The sequence below is a fragment of the Schistocerca gregaria genome, chromosome 4 (genome assembly GCF_023897955.1).
Source record: "Schistocerca gregaria isolate iqSchGreg1 chromosome 4, iqSchGreg1.2, whole genome shotgun sequence".
Classification (NCBI taxonomy): domain Eukaryota; kingdom Metazoa; phylum Arthropoda; class Insecta; order Orthoptera; family Acrididae; genus Schistocerca; species Schistocerca gregaria.
This window is the reverse complement of record NC_064923.1, coordinates 605,124,304-605,145,756: the sequence shown is the minus strand read 5'-3', so window position 1 is coordinate 605,145,756 and position 21,453 is coordinate 605,124,304. Positions and strand designations below refer to the sequence as shown.

Genomic DNA, 21,453 nt, shown 5'->3' with positions numbered 1-21,453 from the left:
AATGCAGTAGTGAAGACCTGGTAATGATACCTGCCATTAAATGGTGTAGGTAGGAGATAATGCCTGAATTAAAAAGTCACCAACAGCATCTACCCACACATTCACGTAGAACTGCAACTGATGAGGGTTACCGAGTGTGGCTTGTAGGTTAACCTCACTCAAAACACCGAATTATGCATGTTGAAGAACCAATCACGCCAGAAAGTTGCTTCATCTGTAAACAGCACAGAGGACGGAATTGTAGGACGCATTTTACGCTGTTCCAGGTACCACTGCCAAAGCTGTGCTTTGATTGTATAATCATCAGGTTCCGGGCTGTGCACACGCTGGAAGTCAAATGGATTAATAACTGTTCACGAAGGATGTTTCTTACATTCGTATGATTCGTCCTCAGAGAGTGCACAGTAGCACGATTGTTGAGAACGATTACGCCCTCTGTGGGTTTAATAATGCTCACACATAATTGTGAAATTAGGGAAAAACGTTTGTTTTGGTGTCCTGTGCAACCTCCCAGAGTTTGTCGGTTTAAATAATTTTCACGTTGTACACTGCTGGTCATTAAAATTGCTACACCACGAAGATGACGTGCTACTGACGAGAAATTTAACCGACAGGAAGAAGACCACTCACACAAGGTTGGCGCCGGCGAAGACACCTAAAAAGTGCTGACATGAGGAAAGTTTGCAACCGATTTCTCATACACAAACAGCAGTTGACCGGCGTTGCTTGGTGAAACGGTGTTGTGATGCCTCGTGTAAGGAGGAGAAATGCGTACCATCATGTTTCCGACTTTGGTAAAGGTCGGATTGTAGCCTATCGCGATTGAGGTTCATCGTATCGCGACATTGCTGCTCGCGTTGGTCGAGATCCAATGACGGTTAGCAGAATATGGAATCGGTGGGTTCAGGAGGGTAATACGGAACGCCGTGATGGATCCCAACGGCCTCGTATCACTAGCAGTCGAGATGACAGGCATCTTATCCGCATGGCTGTAGCGGATCGTGCAGCAACGTCTCGATCTCTGAGTGACCAGTTGGGGACGTTTGCAAGACAATAACCATCTGCACGAACAGTTCGACGACGTTTGCACCAGCATGGACTGTCATCTCCGAGACCAAGGCTGCGGTTACCCTTGACGCTGCATCACAGACAGGAGCGCCTGCGACGGTGTACTCAACGAGGAACCTGGGGGCACGAATGGCAAAACGTCGTTTTTTCGTATGGATCCAGGTTATGTTTACAGCTTCATGATGGTCGCATCCGTGTTTGGCGACATCGCGGTGAACGCACATTGGAAACGTGTATTCGTCATCGCCATACTGGCGTATCATACGGCGTGATGGTATGGCGTGCCATTGGTTACACGCCTCGGTCACTTCTTGTTCGCATTGACGGCACTTTGAACAGTGGACATTACATTTCAGATGTGTTGCGACCCGTGGCTCTACCCTTCATTCGATCCCTGCGAAACCCTACATTTCAGAAGGATGATGCACGACCGCATGTTACAGGTCCTGTACGGTCCATTCTGGATACAGAAAATGTTCGACTGCTGCCCTGGCCAGCACATTCTCCACATCTCTCGCCAATTGAAAAAATCTGGTCAATGGTGGCCGAGCAACTGGCTCGTTACAATACTCCAGTCACTACACTTGGTGAGCTGTAGTATCGTATTGAATCTGCATGGGCAGCTGTACCTGTATACGCCACCCAAGCTGTGTTTGATTCAATGGCCAGGCGTATCAAGGCCGTTATTACGTCCAGAGGTGGTTGTTCTGGGTACTGGTTTCTCAGGATCTATGCACCCAAATGTCAGTTCTAGTATAAGATATTTGTCCAATGAATACCCATTTATCACCTGCATTTCTTCCTGGTGTACCAATTGTAATGGCCAGTGGTGTATATCGCTCAACTGCCGTCGATACTGTGAATTCAAGTCACATCTGGCCTACGCTTACACAGTCAGATCGGAACGACAATCGTTGCTCCTGGGTTCGGTCGAGCTTCCAAGCCTGCTGGAAAATCGCATCGTGCCCCAAAATTACTACTGTAGCGGTGCGGTCGCATCCTGCCTTGCAGCTGCTTATCTCGTGGACGCTAGAGCGGCGCGGCGGACTCACCGGTGAGGTCGAGGTGTTGCAGGTTGGCGCAGCGGGTGGCGACCTCGGCGACGGCGCCGGTGGAGACGCTGGCGCCGCAGCCGGCCAGCTGGAGGTGCGTCAGCAGCGGGCAGCGGCGCGCCGCCAGCACCACGCCGCGGTCCGTGGCGCGCGCCCCGCCGCTCACCAGCAGCCGCTCCACCGCCGCGTGCACGCCCAGCCTGCCGCACAGGGTTTGGTTTTTTGTTTTTGTTTTGGGTTTTTGGGTTGGGGGGGGGGGGGGGAGACCAGAGACAGCGAGGTCATCGGTCTCATCGGATTAGGGAAGGATGGGGAATCAAGTCGGCCCTGCCCTTTCAGAGGAACCATCCCGGCATTGGCCTGCAGTGATTTACGGAAGATCACGGAAAACCTAAATCAGGATGGCCGGACGCGGTATTCAACCGTCGTCCTCCCGAATGCGAGTCCAGTGTCTAACCACTGCGGCACCTCGCTCGGTTGCGACAGAGTCCCGCAGCTCCACCATCACGACAGCTACAGCCGCCTCACGGTCACCAGCCTGGTATGCACAGTGTGCTCATCACCAGCTGCTGTAGCATCGAAACTCAGCTGTACGTATGTCACCAGCTACCTGGCTTGTTACCTGTCCCCACAATTACATCACCAAATCACCAACTTGACAGGCCTACATACACACATCAAAAAAAGTTTTGCATCACCTCTTTTCCGAGCGTTCCGGGACCTGTACAGAAAACTGCAATAGAGATAAACAGAAACATCACTTCCGCCCTTTTTATTGCTCTTGAAAACCACACATTGCATGTTGTACCACCACACAGCGAGACCTTCAGAGGTAGTGGTCCAGATTGCTGTACACACCGGTACCCAGCAGAATGCCCTCGTGCATTGATGCATGCGAGTATTCGTCGTGGCATACTCTCCACAAGTTCATCAAGACACTGTTGGTCCAGATTGGTAGATGAAATTACCATGGGAAAAGACATGGACTGCGTGGAGATACAATGAAGGTGGTATGTAATAATAGAGACGCGGCAGCAGATCAAGGTTCTCAGGGATGACAGACACAGAGGGGTGTTGAGATCTGATTTTGGGGGAACCATAGGACTGGCGAAGGTTCAAACTGGTTCAAATGGCTCTGAGCACTATCCGACTTAACATCGAAGGTTATCAGCGGTTCTAGGTGCTTCAGTCTGGAACCGCGCGACCGCTACGGTCGCAGGTTCGAATGTTGTCTCGGGCATGGATGTGTGTGATGTCTTTAGTTTAGTTAGGTTTAAGTAGTTCTAAGTTCTAGGGGACTGATGACTACAGATGTTAAGTCCCATAATGCTCAGAGTCATTTCATCAGTCCCCTAGAATTTACAACTAGTTAAACCTAACTAACCTAAGGACATCGCACAGATCCATGCCCCAGGCAGGATTCGAACCTGCGACCGTAGCGGTCACGCGGTTCCAGTCTGAAGCGTCTAGAACTGCTCGCTCAATCAGGCTGGCACTGGCGAAGGTATTCCACGTGTTTGAGGAGGCATGGGAGATTTATAATATGGGATAGGACATGATTTCTGGGATTTGGAAGGAGTGGGAAAACCCAGGAGGAGCGAAAGTCCGTGCTGCATTATCATAGGTAACTGTTCCGATATTCGGGACGCTCATTAACAGCCACGGACCGCCGACTGTTGTGCTCCTCCAGTTAGGGGCCGCTGGTCGCTCCTTGATGAGCGGACAGTTGTGTCCTGAGAAATGATGACTTGTTTCTGGAGGAAGCAACAGAAGTCTATGGCGGACATCACCTTTGATCTGGACGGGTTAAGCAGCAATGGTGTGGGGGGCGTGACGTGCGTGCGAATGAAGAAGGAGGGTGGGGGAGGGGGTGGGGGAGGGGGTGTTGGAGAGGTTGGAGAGGCTGCCCAGTGCATGCGAGGGTTCCTGGCCCACACACTGTATTCGGTCCGTGTTTTATGAGCTGCTACGATGCTTGTGTAGAGTGAAAAACACAAGCCGTCATTCGTATTGTGCTGCTATTATTGATTTTGATCTTTTCCTTTGATACCTTGGTTTATTGTGTTCATTTAAGATTCTGTTGGGTGCCAGTTAATATTACTGTCGCACTAACTGTTGCTAATTTTAAAACTTGGCAAACTTTATTGAAGCGCATTTATTGCAAGACAGCTCAAATTCGATTTATTAGTTTAATGAAACCAGTATAATTATTTACATTTCTAAATTGTTTGAGTTTAATTTGCAGGCATGTAAATAAATTTGAAAACAGTTCAAAAAGTTCGGTTGGTCACAACCGAACCCAGCCTTCCACTCCCGATCATGACTAGTTGGCGTCGTAAATACTGTAAGTATTTAGGGTACCCTGTAGGTCCGCATCAGTAAAACAGGACAGACGAAGGTTTTCTTATATGAATGGATGATGCTCGTGGGATTTAAACCTCGTTTCCAGCCGGTTAGCACTTTTAGTCTCACGTGGCCTTCTTTGGTGCTTAGTTGCTCAATATTTCAAGTTAGTTTTTCATCGAGTTAGTCGAGTGTAATTTAATGTTTTAGATTTGTGAATTTGATGGTTGTTAATTATGGCGTAAAGGTTCCTAGGATTAAAAGCTCGGGTCATTTTTCCTATGAGTATTGCTTGACTTTTCGCTGGACTGATGGTGCAATACGATTAACCAGGATATTAGGTTTTCCAGATAGAGTTGGAGGGATAGTTGGGGCGAAATGAGGGCAGACAGGACTGCAAGGAGGACAGTGCCGTCGGAGTATTAGAATAGGTGGCGTTCTTTTTGGGACGACAACAGTATAATTATTTACATTTCTAAATTGTTTGAGTTTAATTTGCAGGCATGTAAATAAATTTGAAAACAGTTCAAAAAGTTCGGTTGGTCACAACAGCATATATGAGATAAAGGCGCTGCGTTAGTATACTCCTTTGTGCACAGCGACAGTCAGATGGAAATTTCGTAATGGGTTTTAGTTCTTATACAGGGTGTACGACTAATGAAGAAGTATGCAATTAAGTAGATTTCACTGATTGGAAGAGTATGCCTATGGAGTTTGAACGGATGCGAATTTCATTTGCACAACATTGAACTGGAAGGGACGGGGGCTGGTTTTGTGTGTCTAGGAATGGAGAAATGACGTTGGGTTAGGAATTGGTATGAAGGCGAAAGTTTGGTCGGAGGCTCGATACGGTACTGGAGCCTTGATCTAAGGAAAAGGCTAGAACTATAGCTGGGAAAATATTTTTGGGAGATAGTGAGAGCCAGCTGATATTGGTAGGGATAGGTGCGGTGGGTGTGGAGATCAAAGGAGATTGAGATGGTACGGGCGCATTAGCAGCTCTTGATTGGGCAAGATTAGGGAGATACTCAGGTTTTGATCTGCGAGGTTACAGAATGTGTAGTACTTGCGTAGATGTTCAAGGAATCAAGTGGTACTAGAAAAGGAAGATGGATGTGGAGGGTGAAATGGAATGGCATTCTAGTACGTGTCAGGAATGTACAAATTTTGGGTGTGCAGAGCTCCAGACTAAGGTGGCAAAGCTGAGAATGGATTCAATAAGGCTTTCATGGGTGTAGAGCATTCTATAAGGACGTAATCGTCACCTATGGTCCGTTGATGTCGTAAGAGGGGCGTCCAGTAAGTAATGAAACATCTTTTTTTTTTCTAAAAGCGGCTTGGTTTTTTCAGGATTTCCAATACACCATATTATTCCACACTCTTTTGGCTTCAAAATCAGTGCGACGGCCTTATTCGGAGGCCCTTCATCCTTGCACGGTACCTCTCTACTGGCCGACGTTGGATCCAACGTCTTGTACGTCAATAACCTCCCCATCATCCACTACTGCTTCCCGCGAAGTGGATCCTTAATTGGGTCTAACACACGGAAATCGCCCTTATATTCGACAAAAAATTGTCACCGTCAACCTCGCAAAGCGCAGCAAGGGTGACCGAGTGTGTCAGCACTGCCAGAAGAAACGCTCAATTCAGAAGCGAGGTGTTTGTGATCCGTCGTTCACCGAAAATGGGTGTCCGCATAGCCCGATTGCAGGATTAACATTTTGCCACCCGCACGTCTCGAACAAGTTTATTCGCCTGGAGCCGACAGCGCTAAGTCTGATTACTTGGCTTTTCACCAGCCGCTTGTCACCTTTCCGTTGATGACAAACTTCAAACACATTGACTTTTTCGCGCTTTAGTTTTCCTGAAATCCTCTATTTTGCCGTATCGTTCCACAAACTCGAATTTTCTTTTCAAGTAACTTCTCTGTAAGTTCTACACTGTTATAATAATCATCCATGCGGAGGTGATACAACATTCCATCACAAGGTGCCAATAGTTCCATCACTGTTTCTGCTAAAGGCTGTCCAGCGCCAGAATATATCTTGAATGAGGAAACGTATCCCGTACACCAACCACACAGTATCCGAATGAGTAAGCCGTATTTCGTAATTTTCGACGGATTGTAAACTTTAAAATTTAACGGTCCACACCACGATATCATTCCTTCAATTTGAGATGTTTTGACTTAGATTAAACGTTTCTTTAAACTTTTTGGAAAAATAATCAATTACGAATTGCACTTTGATAAGCCGGTCGGCATTATCCGGTTTATTGTTGCTGTCGGAAAAATGTAAAAATGATAATATTTGTCTGCATCGGTTACGGGACATCGTTCTGCGAAATATCGGTGTGTCTGTCAACGGATTCGTAGACCAAAATCATCGATCCAAGCTTTTGTTTTACAGTTCCCATAAGGATAGCATTCCCAAATCATTTTCTAAGTTCGGATCCCATAACATCGACATATTTGGCATTTTTAAAATCCAGTTTCCTTCTATTGCAATTTTGACTGTAGTACTTGTTGCTAATATACACTCCTGGAAATGGAAAAAAGAACACATTGACACCGGTGTGTCAGACCCACCATACTTGCTCCGGACACTGCGAGAGGGCTGTACAAGCAATGATCACACGCACTGCACAGCGGACACACCAGGAACCGCGGTGTTGGCCGTCGAATGGCGCTAGCTGCGCAGCATTTGTGCACCGCCAACGTCAGTGTCAGCCAGTTTGCCGTGGCATACAGAGCTCCATCGCAGTCTTTAACACTGGTAGCATGCCGCGACAGCGTGGTCGTGAACCGTATGTGCAGTTGACGGACTTTGAGCGAGGGCGTATAGTGGGCATGCGGGAGGCCGGGTGGACGTACCGCCGAATTGCTCAACACGTGGGGTGTGAGGTCTCCACAGTACATCGATGTTGTCGCCAGTGGTCGGCGGAAGGTGCACGTGCCCGTCGACCTGGGACCGGACCGCAGCGACGCACGGATGCACGCCAAGACCGTAGGATCCTACGCAGTGCCGTAGGGGACCGCACCGCCACTTCCCAGCAAATTAGGGACACTGTTGCTCCTGGGGTATCGGCGAGGATCATCGCAACCGTCTCCATGAAGCTGGGCTACGGTCTCGCACACCGTTAGGCCGTCTTCCGCTCACGCCCCAACATCGTGCAGCCCGCCTCCAGTGGTGTCGCGACAGGCGTGAATGCAGGGAGGAATGGAGACGTGTCGTCTTCTGCGATGAGAGTCGCTTCTGCCTTGGTGCCAATGATGGTCGTATGCGTGTTTGGCGCCGTGCAGGTGAGCGCCACAATCAGGACTGCATACGACCGAGGCATACAGGGCCAACACCCGGCATCATGGTGTGGGGAGCGATCTCCTACACTGGCCGTACATCTCTCGTGATCGTCGAGGGGACACTGAATAGTGCACGGTACATCCAAACCGTCATCGAACCCATCGTTCTACCATTCCTAGACCGGCAAGGGAACTTGCTGCTCCAACAGGACAATGCACGTCCGCATGTATCCCGTGCCACCCAACGTGCTCTAGAAGGTGTAAGTCAACTACCCTGGCCAGCAGGATCTCCGGATCTGTCCCCCATTGAGCATGTTTGGGACTGGATGAAGCGTCGTCTCACGCGGTCTGCACGTCCAGCACGAACGCTGGTCCAACTGAGGCGCCAGGTGGAAATGGCATGGCAAGCCGTTCCACAGGACTACATCCAGCATCTCTACGATCGTCTCCATGGGAGAATAGCAGCCTGCATTGCTGCGAAAGGTGGATATACACTGTACTAGTGCCGACATTGTGCATGCTCTGTTGCCTGTGTCTATGTGCCTGTGGTTCTGTCAGTGTGATCATGTGATGTATCTGACCCCAGGAATGTGTCAACAAAGTTTCCCCTTCCTGGGACAATGAATTTACGGTGTTCTTATTTCAGTTTCCAGGAGTGTATTCAATTAGATCGTTCCTAATATATATTTCTACAATATCGTCGACGCTCTATGAATCTTTGTGAAATATGTTGCGACCCGGGTCTCCTTCAGATTTATTATTGGTCCTCGGTAAATCAAAGTCTGACCACTGTGCACCGTCTTCTTCGTCTGATTCAGCCGAATCAGTTGGCAACCGTAGCGTTCGCCGAATTTCTTGGACGTATTTCACTATCTTCCTACGATTCTGCTTCACTTTAATTTTTCTGTTATCCAATGTCTTCTTCCCAATGGGCCAAGTCGTCCGGAACGTCAGACAAGACGTCTGCGCATTCATCGTAAATAATCCTATTGTCGCAATACTATGCTCACGACACCACTGTTGTGTCGATGGACGGCATAGTGTTAACAGGTGTGTGCCGCAGCGTGGCACGCTGGACACTGGACACGTTTGCGCGACCTTGTTGCGATGATGACAGATGCCTCGCCCAACGACTCGCGGCGCTTTTGTTCAGTACCAGGTCTCCGTAGACATTCTGCAAGCGCCTATGAAAATCTGCGATGTTCTGGTTTTCCGCCAAAATAAACTCAATGACAGCTCTCTGGTTGGAACGCACCTCCGTTACGGTGGGTATTTTGAAGGCTTCGTGTAACACCGCCGTGTGTGTCGCAGCGTGGCACGCTGGACACTGGACACGTTTGCGCGACCTTGTTGCGATGATGACAGATGCCTCGCCCAACGACTCGCGGCGCTTTTGTTCAGTGCCAGGTCTCCGTAGACATTCTGCAAGCGCCTATGAAAATCTGCGATGCTCTGGTTTTCCGCCAAAATAAACTCAATGACAGCTCTCTGGTTGGAACGCACCTCCGTTACGGTCGGTATTTTGAAGGCTTCGTGTAACACCGCCGCCAGTCGGAACTTCGTGAAACTATAGGTGATGAAGCAGGAATATTGGACGATGTCCCAAAAAAATACGTTCCATTATTTATTGAACGTCCCTCGTAACTTCAGTCTATTGTGGATTTTGGATGGCCGGGGCGCAATGGTAGTTTCCGATCTCCAGTAAGTCAACATTTTAGCTTGTTAGTAACACGGGTTTGTTGGTTATTTATACAAGTGAGGCAGAAGTCAGGAAGAGGAAAGCTGCGGGACTTGGGTCCTATGAGTGTCGTCTATGTTTTGACAGGACTGATTACGAGACAGCAGAGGTTATACAAGTAGGTGAGGTTATTGAGGTAGATCTGGAGGGAGAAGCTTCTCGAATTTGGTGGAGAGCGTGGAAGGTGATGTCGCCGGCGCACGACAGCGGATGGACGCGGTGCACGTAGAGAGAGTGGTGTACGCACCTGCGGAGGACTGCCCGCAGCGCCTTGTCGGCGCAGACGCGGTCGCCGCGCAGACGCACGACGCGCCACAGCTGCGGCTGCCACGCCAGCACGTTGAAGCGGCGGCAGACGCGCGCGCACGCGCTCAGCTCGACCGCGTCCAGCCACGAGAAGATGCGCAGCACCGCCTCGTCCGGCAGCCGCTCCCACGGGTTGCGGCACGTCGTCGACGACGACGACGACGCCTTCGTCTGCAACAGGGAGCCGCAACGCTGACGCAACACCGGAACACGAGCCACTGGGGGACAGCGTCCGTTATGACATTTTATGTCGTACTCGATAGTGCCGGCGTCCTCATTTTTCTGCCCAAGTACTGAAATTCCTCACTGTTTCATTTCCCAGTCTAAGTCCTCCAGCTCCACTTGACATAACTGGCCTTTACTTTTATAGACCTTTTTCTTAAAACAAATGCTCCTGTAGCATAAAGCGCAGCGTGTTAGCTTTCAACATAGGAACGATAAACGTATCACATACTGGGCAGTCTAAGTGTTGTTAAGCGCTTCCTATTCGCCTCAGATAATGCAACCCCCAAAAAGATAAAATAGAACAACACTCGGAGCAGATACTGCACGATTTACTCACGGCAGACAGGACTTCTCTCCCTTGGTTACTTTGACGAATGTGGCGCCAAGAAGGGCATGCAGACACTTAGCTGAGTAACAAATAAATATTGCTGTTACTTACTCGTGTCCTATACCACTGTAGTGCCCTTAGTGACATATTTATATATAGTTTTAAAAATTTGACTATACCTGTTATGTATTCAGGTGCACAAAAATGTTTTAATTGTGGTTTTAATGTTTTAACTAGAGCGTTGTCGCTCAAATTTCCCTTTAACCACATGTAAGGTAACAGTTTCTTCTAAAGAAGGTGCCCCTAGTTGACGTTGAAAACTAGTTAAAGAATTTTAATTGTATTTGCAACTGGTTGGGTGGAAATTTGACATTGTAATTAATTACGGTTGCTGATCACAGCCATGTTTTCAATATATATATATATATATATATATATATATATATATATATATATATATATATATATATATATATATATGCCACATCTGAAAAAAAGTTGACTAGATGCGAATACGACGCGCGCACTGAGGATTTCGCACAAACTTAATTGCGTTTACAGAAAGTTCATCTGTTCTGGGAATCGAGTATTTCGACGATTGTTTCCTGTTATTGACATCGATACTCGTAAGATATCAGTTCCAGCAATTCCAAGGCTTTCGATAACTCTTTCATTACTTAGTTCGAAGTCGGATAACAGATCATAATATAAAATTTTTTCGTGTGATATAATTACAAGTTAACAGTTTCCTTTTTTTATTTACTTGTACTGTGAAATATTTCTCCTTTACAAATTTAATGGTTCTTTGTCAAGGGCAAGTTCCCTCTAGATTTTAATGAGAGAGGTTGCGAGTATCAAAACATGTGACATAAATGGCCGTATCTTTTGACTGCACTGAGCTAGAAGCTTAACAGTGTTACATCACCAAATGATTACAGAAACGAGTAGCTTAACTGAGGAACGGACACATAGTTGGATAACAGTTTCTTTCATGTGATGTAATTACAAATTAACAGTTAGATGGATTTTCATTTACATGTACGGTGAAGCCTTGCTTCTTGCGAAATTTCGTGATTCTAGGTGAATAGGAAGTACCCTATAGTTGGTGATGAGTGAGTTTGCGAGAATCAAAGTGTGTGACATACATGGTCGAATCTTTTGATTGTTCTGACATAGAAGCTAATATTTATTAAGCCACCAAAGGATCACAACCATAGTATGTGACATAAATTTCAAGGTGATACGTCTATCCATTTCTGAGAAAAAGAGGTCTTAAGAGACGAACAGACAGAGAGACAGTCAGTCGAATATGAAATGACAAAAATATTTTGTTTCGGGTCATATAATTGCGGATTAACTACAGGGTTATTACAAATGAAGCGATTTCATAAATTCACTGTAGCTCCATTCATTGACATACGATCACGACACACTACAGATACATAGAAAAACTCAAAGTTTTGTTCGGCTGAAGCCGCACTTCAGGTTTCTGCCGCCAGAGCGCTCGAGATGGCAGTGAGACAAAATGGCGACAGGAGCCGAGAAAGCGTATGTCTTGCTTGAAATGCACTCACATCAGTCAGTCATAACAGTGCAACGACACTTCAGGACGAAGTTCAACAAAGATCCACCAACTGCTAACTCCATTCGGCGAAGGTATGCGCAGTTTAAAGTTTCTGGATGGCTCTGTAAGGGGAAATCAACGGGTCGGCCTGCAGTAAGCGAAGAAACGCTTGAACGCGTGGGGGCAAGCTTCACGCGTAGCCCGCGGAAGTCGACGAATAAAGCAAACAGGGAGCTAAACGTACCACAGCCGGCGGTTTGGAAAATCTTACGGAAAAGGCTAAAGCAGAAGCCTTACCGTTTACAATTGCTACAAGCCCTGACACCCGATTACAAAGACAAACGCTTTGAATTTTCGGCGCGGTTGCAACAGCTCATGGAAGAGGATGCGTTTAGCGTGAAACTTGTTTTCAGTGATGAAGCAACATTTTTTCTTAATGGTTGAGTGAACAGAAACAATGTCAGAATCTGGGCGGTAGAGAATCCTCACGCATTCAAGCATCAACTTCGCAATTCACCGAAAGTTAACGTGTTTTGTGCAACCTCACGTTTTAAAGTTTACGGCCCCTTTTTCTTCTGCGAAAAAAACGTTACAGGACACGTGTATTTGGACATGCTGGAAAATTGCCTCATGCCACAACTGGAGACGGACAGCGCCGACTTCAACAGGATGGTGCTCCACCGCACTTCCATCATGATGTTCGGCATTTCTTAAGTAGGAGATTGGAAAACCGATGGATCGGTCGTGGTGGAGATCATGATCAGCAATTCATGTCATGGCCTCCACGCTCTCCCGACATAACCCCATGCGATTTCTTTCTGTGGGGTTATGTGAAAGATTCAGTGTTTAAACCACCTCTACCAAGAAACATGCCAGAACTGCGAGCTCGCATCAACGATGCTTTCGAACTCATTGATGAGGACATGCTGCGCCGAGTGTGGGAGGAACTTGATTATCGGCTTGATGTCTGCCGAATCACTAAAGGGGCAAATATCGAACATTTGGGAATGCCTAAAAAAAACTTTTTGAGTTTTTGTATGTGTGTGCAAAGCATTGTGAAAATGTCTCAAATACTATAGTTATTGTAGAGCTGTGAAATCGCTTCAATCATTTGTAATAAACCTGTATTTTCGTATTTTTCCTTTTATTGTAGTGTGAAACCTTGCTTATTGCCAAATTTCATGATTCTAGGTCAACGGGAAGTGCTCTGTAGGTTTTGATGACTTTGTTAGCGAGTGTCAAAATATGTGACATTCATGGCCGCATCTTTAGTTTGCATTAACTTTTTTACGTCGCCAAGGGACCGTAACCTTAGTGTGCGACAAATTTCAGCCTGCTACGTCCACCTGTTTCTGATAAAAAGGGTTTTGAACAGTCGGACAGACAGACGGACACCAATATGGATCCTGTAGGGATCACTTTTTACCAGTTGAGACACGGAAGCCTAATAAAAATAAAAATAAAAACAAGCAAACAAAGCTCCACGTTCTGGCCCTAGTGGGCCAGTCGGGACCGACAGACCGCCCTGTCATGGGGTCAATGGTATCACTGAATGCAGTCTGGAGGGGCGTTGGTTCAGCACGCCGCTCTCCGGACCGTTGTCGGCTTTCTCGAAATTGGATCCGCTACTTCTTACTCATTTAGCTCCTCAGCTAGGATCAAGAGGCTGAGTGCTACCTGTTCCAGTCCTCCCACCAAGGAAAAATCACTGGCAGTACCAGGAATCGAAGCCAGGTCCTCCGCACAGTCCCCGGACACACTGAGTACTGAGCTAAAGAGGCGGACAAATTGTGAAAAATCGGGCCGGTTACTAGGCGGTATAAACGATATGGAAAAGAAACAAAGCTCTTTCCCATACACTACTCATTACGTCAAACTGACCTTACTATGATTTCCCACCAGCCAATGCTTGCCAAATACTAAAAAACTAAACTCGTCCCGAACAGGCCATGAAGGCCCAACGGTACCGACCTGTCGCCGTGTCATCCTCAGCCCACAGGCGACACTGGATGCGGATATGGAGGGGCATGTGGTCGGCACACCGCTCTCCCGTCCTATGTCAGTTTCCGAGACCGGAGCCGCCACTTCTCAATCAAGTAGCTCCTCAGTTTGCCACACAAGGACTGAGTGCACTCCGCTTTCCCAACAGCGCACGGCAGACCGGATGGTCACCCATCCAAGTGCTAGCCCAGTCCGACAGCGCTTAACTTCGGTGATGAGACGGGAACCGGTGTTATCACTGCGGCTAGGCCGTTGGCGATTTCCAAATACAACAACCAGAAAATTTTTCATAGGGTATCCTGGAATAATGCTGCTAGTGGAACGGATGTAGTGGAAATCCGTGCCTTACACTGCCGCAATGGATATATCAATTCACTTTACTGTGATAAAATAAATTGATCGAAGATTAAATAAGAGACGACACTGTAGCATATAATGCTATGTATGACATCTGTGCAAATATGCTGAAACTGCAATGTGAAGAATGTTGTTGTGATCTTCAGTCCAAAGACTGGTTTGATGAATCTCTCTATGTTACTTTATCCCGTGCAAACCTCTTCATCTACGAGCTGCAGCCTACATTCTTATTAATCTCCTACAGTATTCAGCTCTTGGTTTCCCTCTACAAGTTTTATCCACCGCGCTTCCCTTCATTAGCTAAACTGATGATCCCTTGACGCCTCTCGATGTGTCCTACGAACCGATTCCTCTCTTTAGTCACGTTTGCCACCGAGTTTCTGTCTCCCCAGTTCTACTCAGTACTTCCTCATTAGTTACGTGATCTATCCATATAATCTTCAACATTCTTCTGTAGCGCCGCAATTCAAAAGCTTCTATTCTCTCCTTGTCTTAACTATTTTTCGTTCATGTTTCACTTCCATACATGGCCACACTCCATACAAATACTTTCAAAAAAGACTTCCCGACCCTTAAATCTATACTCGTTGCTAACAACTTTCTCTTCTTCAGAAACGCTTTTCTTGCCGTTAACGGTCTGCATATTATATCCTCTCTACTTCGACCATCATCAGTTATTTTGCTGCCCATTCGGCATCTATCAGGTTTTTCATTCCTCTGTAAAGAATTGTGAAAGAATTTTGCAACCGTGACTTATTAAACTGATATTTCGGCAATTTTTTACTTGTCAGCCACTGCTTTCTTTGGAATTGTAATTGTTGCATTCTTCCAGAAGTCTGAGGGTATTTCGCCTGCCTCATACATCTTACACTCCAGGTGGAAGATTTATAGCATGGCTTGCTCCCCCAAGGCTATCAGTAGTTCTGACTCCAAGGACCTGTCACATTATACTCGCAGCATCATATCTTACAACTCATCTTCGTCTACGTCCTCTTCCGTATCTATAAAATTGCCTTCAAGTTCATCTCTCTTGTACAGACCTCCTATATACTCCCTCCACCTTTCAGCTTTCCCTTCTTTGCTAAGTACTGGTTTGTTGTCTGAGATCTTGATATTCATTCAGCTGCTTCTCTTTTCTGAAAAAAATCTCTTTAATTTTCCTGTAGGCGGTATCTGTTTGCCCCCTTATGAAATTTTGTATTCTCTTTCGCGCTCTTCATTTGTTGCATTTTTATATTTTCTCCTCCTGTCTAGCGGACTGATGACTTCAGATGTTAAGTCCCATACTGCTCAGAGACATTTGAATCATTTCAGCCGTTGGAAGTCAGTGATCAATCAATCATCCAGACTGTTGCCCCTGCAACTACTAAAAAGGCTACTGCCCCTCTTCAGGAACTACTCAACATATACCCCTCCGTTGTGGTTGCACCTACGATGCAGCTAACTATATCGGCGAGACAAGCAAGCCAACCCATCGCCGGTAAGGTCTATGATTCACGTTCTAACAGCCAAGAGCTTCACCGCTATCAAAGTGAAAACCTCGAAGGTATTCGTCAAGTTTGGGAAACCGATGAGTCCGAACCCCACCGACAAAACTTCGAAATTTGTTTATGGATATTTTCTGGGGTTATTGGTTCAAATGGCTCTGAGCACTATGGGACTTGACTTCTGGAGTCAGCGGTCCCCTAGAACTTAGAACTACTTAAACCTAACTAACCTAAGGACATCACACTCATCCATGCCCGAGGCAGGATTCGAACCTGCGACCGTAGCAGTCGCACGATTCCAGACTGCACGCCTAGAACCGCGAGACCACCGCGGCCGGCGAAATTAGAACTACTTAAACGTAACTAACCTAAGGACTTCACACACATCCATGCCCGAGGCAGGATTCGAACCTGCTACTGTAGCGGTCGCGCGGTTCCAGATTGAAACGCCTAGAACTGCTCGGCTACTCCGGCCGGCGTATGGGGTTATTGCACAATTATAAGCCGATACCGATAAAACATAACAGATGTAATCGTAAGCAGTTTATTCATGCTCGAGAAGTACGTGGGAGGAAGAGATGTTTTCCTGACTCTAGTTGCAACGTAAGCTCCCGGAATTTCAGGAATAAGCTTCGCCGTGCTGCAAACCTTCTCTCTTGTAGCGTCTGCGTCTCGGATTGGTTTGTTGCAACCCTTCGCAACGCTCTCGTGCTTACCAAACGATCCCGTGACGACACTCACCGTTCGTCTCTGTCTCTTCCTCAGAGTGGAACAATACTCAGGAATTCTCGAATGGCTGTTTTCCCAGCAACTTCTTTTGTGGGTGAATTACTTTGCTTTGGGATTATTGCGATTCATGGCAGTCTGTCATCAGCTTTTCGGACACTCAGGTGATTACCGATAATGAAATCGAAAATAATGGAAAGCCCTTTGACTTACGAAACCCAATACGTTACTTTTATTTATGTCTAAAATCAACTGCTGGTACTTGCACCAATGTGTGACATATTAGTCTCGTTTCTTTTGTGTGAAGGTTGTATTTGTCACGTAATATTCATTACATCAGGAATGGTAATAAAGTGTGTTTTATTTAAAAATCTTTATGAGTTTTCATTTAAAAATTCAGAAACGCTTCATTTCATCACGCCGTCGTATATCTGACCTTCATTACAATATAATTACAATAAAACGATTCTGGCGTTATGACACATCAGTTTTATTGTGGTTAAAGTATATTTTTCATATAGCATTTTCGGAGACAGAAAGATGTGGAGCCGGCCTTTGTGACCGAGCGGTTCTAGGCGCTTCAGTCCGGAACCTGCTATGGTCGCAGGCTCGAATCCTGCCTCGGGCATGGATGTGTGTGATGTCCTTAGGTTAGTTAAGTTTAAGTAGTTCTAAGTTTAGGGGACTGATGACCTCGGATGTTAAGTCCCATAGTGCTCAGAGCCATTTTAATCAGAACGATGTGGAATGGGCTTCACTCATCTTTAAGAAGTCAGCTGGGTAAATATTAAAGTAATTAAGTTATGCTATTAAGAGCCGTACATTATACCCAATGTTTTCTAGATGCGTAATATCTCCCACCGACTGTCTCGCCGAAGAATGAAATTACGACGTCGGATGCAATCAATGAAAGAGCTGAAGATGATTCCAACAACACTCATTACTCGAGCTTACCGAGTCGTCCTATTGTGGTACTGACCAACGTTACCTTCATCATCCTGAGGCATTTTTCAATAAATACATGACCATGACGAAAAGTACTTGCAATAATGCCCGTTACGTTGGTCAATATCACAGTATTATGAAGCGGACGCATGCCTATACAAATGCTACTGGATCTGATAACTACGATCGTACTCTGCATTTGAGCTGGTTGCAGTCATAAGTGAGGTGGTTCAGTGGAACGGTCCCATATTTTTACAAGGATTAAGGAAAGTAGCACACGTGAGACCCTGGTGTCATTCGGAGAAACGCAGGAAGCACATTAACAAGGCCAGATCAAAAACAGAACCATAGTCTTGCCATACAATTTCTATTCTGTACAGAGTTCCTCTACACATTGGTGGCTTTCATGTATAATTTTTCATTTATTCGTACACTTTCTTAAAGATTTTATTTCGTTTTTTGTGATTTCTTTAGTTCTTTCGTTTGTAAATTTTGTACTCGGATTTCTGGAGACTATATACTGACTCGTTCTATGGTAAAAGTATTTAGCTCTCATGTTCGACGCATCCTGATAAATAAATAAAAAATTGTAAGTCATATGTTATCGCTACGCTATTTTCCACTCAGCAAGAAAGAAAATTATTCTCATTTAGAAGGGGAAGCTTCAACAGAGAATGATATTTTTGTCGCATGATATTTGTAGCAGTGGCTCATTGGCGTCTTCACACAGCCAATTGAGAACGGAAATAAAAGAATGTTAGGGGACTTTTCAGTACCGAATAAGTTCCCCATTTCTCAAATTCAACCACAGGTTGCTGAATAAAGAAATCGAGTGAACACATCACATTCACAGAGCAACGTCAAACTTTTTTGGTGTCGGCCACGTTCCGTAATTGCAATGTAAATTTTGGGATAATTGGCGTATATGATTGTCTGATTCAGTTTTGTGGGTCATATCTTAGTGGTAGAGAGTCGCCCTTTATAAAGTAACATTCACAGGCGTATTTTTGACATGAATACCAGCTTTAGAAAACGTTCTTTTTTCCGGACCATCACGGCAAAAACCTGGTAAAGATAAGACATCTACCAAAATGAAAATAACATAAGAACGGCCATAAACATAGCGGAAAACAAAATTAACCACAAGTGCCGACTATCAAACGGGCCTTAGAGAGGGAATGGGTTACATAAAAGTTTTATGGCACGCCGATGACTCCATTTTATTATCAGACCAGAGATTTAGTCCTGTGGTTTTTATTTCCGTCAAGCGGAATTGTATGCTTGAAATACGATTATCTCTGCAATCAAGGCTAAAGGAACGGCACTATTACAGTCCCAAAAAATCCAGTAATTTGGTGGTTTATAAAGCCATGACTGAGAAGAACCCAGAAGTAATCCTGGGATAATTGGACGTAGCCACTTGGCGCTAGCTACGAATGTTCGAATAAGGGAAGCCAACGTATTTCGCCTTTCAGTATGACAAAACCAAGTAGTGGAACTGTAAAAGGCACAGATTTATGTCACAGAAACAGCTGTCAGTTCGGATAAAAGAGAGACTGCAGTTACAGACGTGTGATGAGCTGCATTTACGCGCTAGTACTTCAACAGGTGTGCCGTATTCTTTTCTTGATCCTGTACTGGCCGTTACGAGACGAAAGCGAATTTTTTGTTGGAATGCAATTCTTCGGCTTCAAAAGTAATCACACTAGCTTTATTAGACTAGTAAGTAAGAAGACGCTGGAAAAAAACAGAAAGCGCTAGGACTCCAAGAGTCGTAAGTGGCCGCCCCCAAGTAAGAAACTATTGAAACACTAGAATGTTTCCGGATAATATCTGAAATTAAATTTTCGTCAAAACGTCCAACACTGATTTCTATGAAAGAAATTTCTTTGTAAATAATTACTAACATGAAACAACATGGCTCATTCATTTATTACACTTTTATTTTTGAGTACAATGATTAATAATTATGGATTACATTTCAAAATTGTAGACATATGGGATTCACCACGAAAAGTCATAAACGTTCTGCCACACGATGAGCTCAGGTTGAATCTAACTGCGGAATAAGAAAAATAAAAACTCTCAGCAGCTTTCGGTGGTTATTGTCTACAGCGAAAGTCCAACATCAAATCATTTTAATGTCTCCTGCATCGAAAAATACATTCTCACCATTTAAATACTGTACAAGTGAAGACGATAGCTTCGATCTTCTCATGATATCCGAACAGACTCCATCCCAGATTCCTTATGCGCAACGGAAGATGCAGGGTCGGTGACCCCCCCCCCCCCACCCCCCCATAACACACACACACACACACACACACACACACACACACACACACACACACACACACACACACTACTGAAAGAATGTCTTAGTTGCATCTAATCCTAGAGTTAGTAAACGTTTTTCTAAGCACTCCACCTTGCCCGTGAAAGACGGCCTTTATATAATATCATATACAGGCGCACTAACTCTTTGTCGTAATTTTGAACACTAACGCCAGAGGATGTTACTTTACAATTGACCTGGACGCACCGCTCACTGCAACCATTTTAGAATTTTATCCAATGCAAAGATTACTTTTATCTTATTATAGGTATAGTATGAAATTTTGAACATGTCAGAACATAACTCCTATTGAAACTAAGCCATACTTTTAATGTATCGAATTCTACAGTTTTCAGTATCGTGACACGTTCATTTTTCTCACTGCATCATTGGGCATAGAATATTTAAACACAACCGACCTCTACTTCTTTATCATTTGACGTTGCTCCACAAAAAAAAGGTTCAAATGGCTCTGAGCACTATGGGACTTAACTGCTGAGGTCATCAGTCCGCTAGAACCTAAAACTACTTGAACCTAACTAACCTAAGGACACCACACACATCCATGCCCGAGGCAGGATTCGAACCTGTGACCGTAGCAGTCGCGCGGTTCCAGGCTATAGAGCCTAGAACCGCTCGCCACAACGGCCGGCGTTGCTCCACAGCAACACAATTTAAGATATATATTTTTTCGGTACTCATACTGTACATAATCGTAATTTTTGGTGTCTATTATGTACATATGTAAATAAGGGGATTACAAACAGCCGAAAATCTTGTAAGGATGCTGCTGCGGAGATTGTGATGAGAAATAAAAGATTAAGAAACAAAATCCATACACAGCACCGTTTCCACATTATTTAGCACTGCAGTTAATCAATCAGCTCGTCGTGCGGATATTCAAGCACCTGCTCGTGCTAAAATGCGGTAATGCACGGACGCGAGTAACCATTTATTGAAATGCTCATTAAAAGTTAAAATTTTCCTTTTTTGGAAGTGATAGATTTAAGATAGGTGGACAAAAGCTACGTGTGTTCCTTTTGAGGAAACCAAACGAAGAACACTTTTGGCGACACCACCTCTGGCAGGATGTATGAATTTGCGCAAGTGACGAACTTACTGGCAAACATTAATGGTAAGTAACTAGGAACCGGTGCAAAGCATGGAATTTTTGTCCTGACAATTACTTCTGGTCACAAACCCCCCTACAACACGCTTACAAGCTTTTCGGTCTGTTTCCGACCACACTGTACATCCAGTATAATATGCATTAAACCCTGCAGTTGCAGATAGAGACCAGCCTGTGAAACCGCGCGCTCTAGTGCAGCGACTTCCGGGATTCAGGGAGCAGCGCCGGTCCGGATCGGATCCGCCCACCCGGCGTGTTAACGACGAGGCCTCGTGTGCTGACGAGCCTTGATGTGATGGTTAAGTGGTTCTCCACATCCTACTAGGTGAATACCGATGTGGTACTCACGTCCCAATTCAGTTACTGTTCGCCAGCAGCTTCTCGTACTCTGACTGGGGTAAGACTATATGCAAACAGATGGGGTGCACAAATACCTGTCCCGGGACGAGAGGAGCAGGTGTGGCTACCGTTTACCGTTAATAATGCCAATTCAAGATTGACATGCCGACCCTGTGAAGCAGAAAAAGAAGAAGAAGCGTGGTCGTTTCAGC

The 21,453-nt window shown here is 45.5% G+C and overlaps 1 protein-coding gene across 1 annotated transcript in view; it reads right to left on the bottom strand.

Annotated features, from left to right (window-relative positions):
* Window positions 1-21,453, bottom strand: part of LOC126267829 (F-box/LRR-repeat protein 7-like) — a gene marked incomplete at its 5' end in the record, with an annotated part of 219,077 nt that overhangs the window by 182,851 nt on the left and 14,773 nt on the right. Inside the window, 2 exons of the mRNA XM_049973132.1 lie at window positions 2,121-2,320; window positions 9,747-9,976. Of these exons, the coding sequence (XP_049829089.1) occupies window positions 2,121-2,320; window positions 9,747-9,976 (430 nt within the window). The remainder of the gene's footprint in view (window positions 1-2,120; window positions 2,321-9,746; window positions 9,977-21,453) is intronic.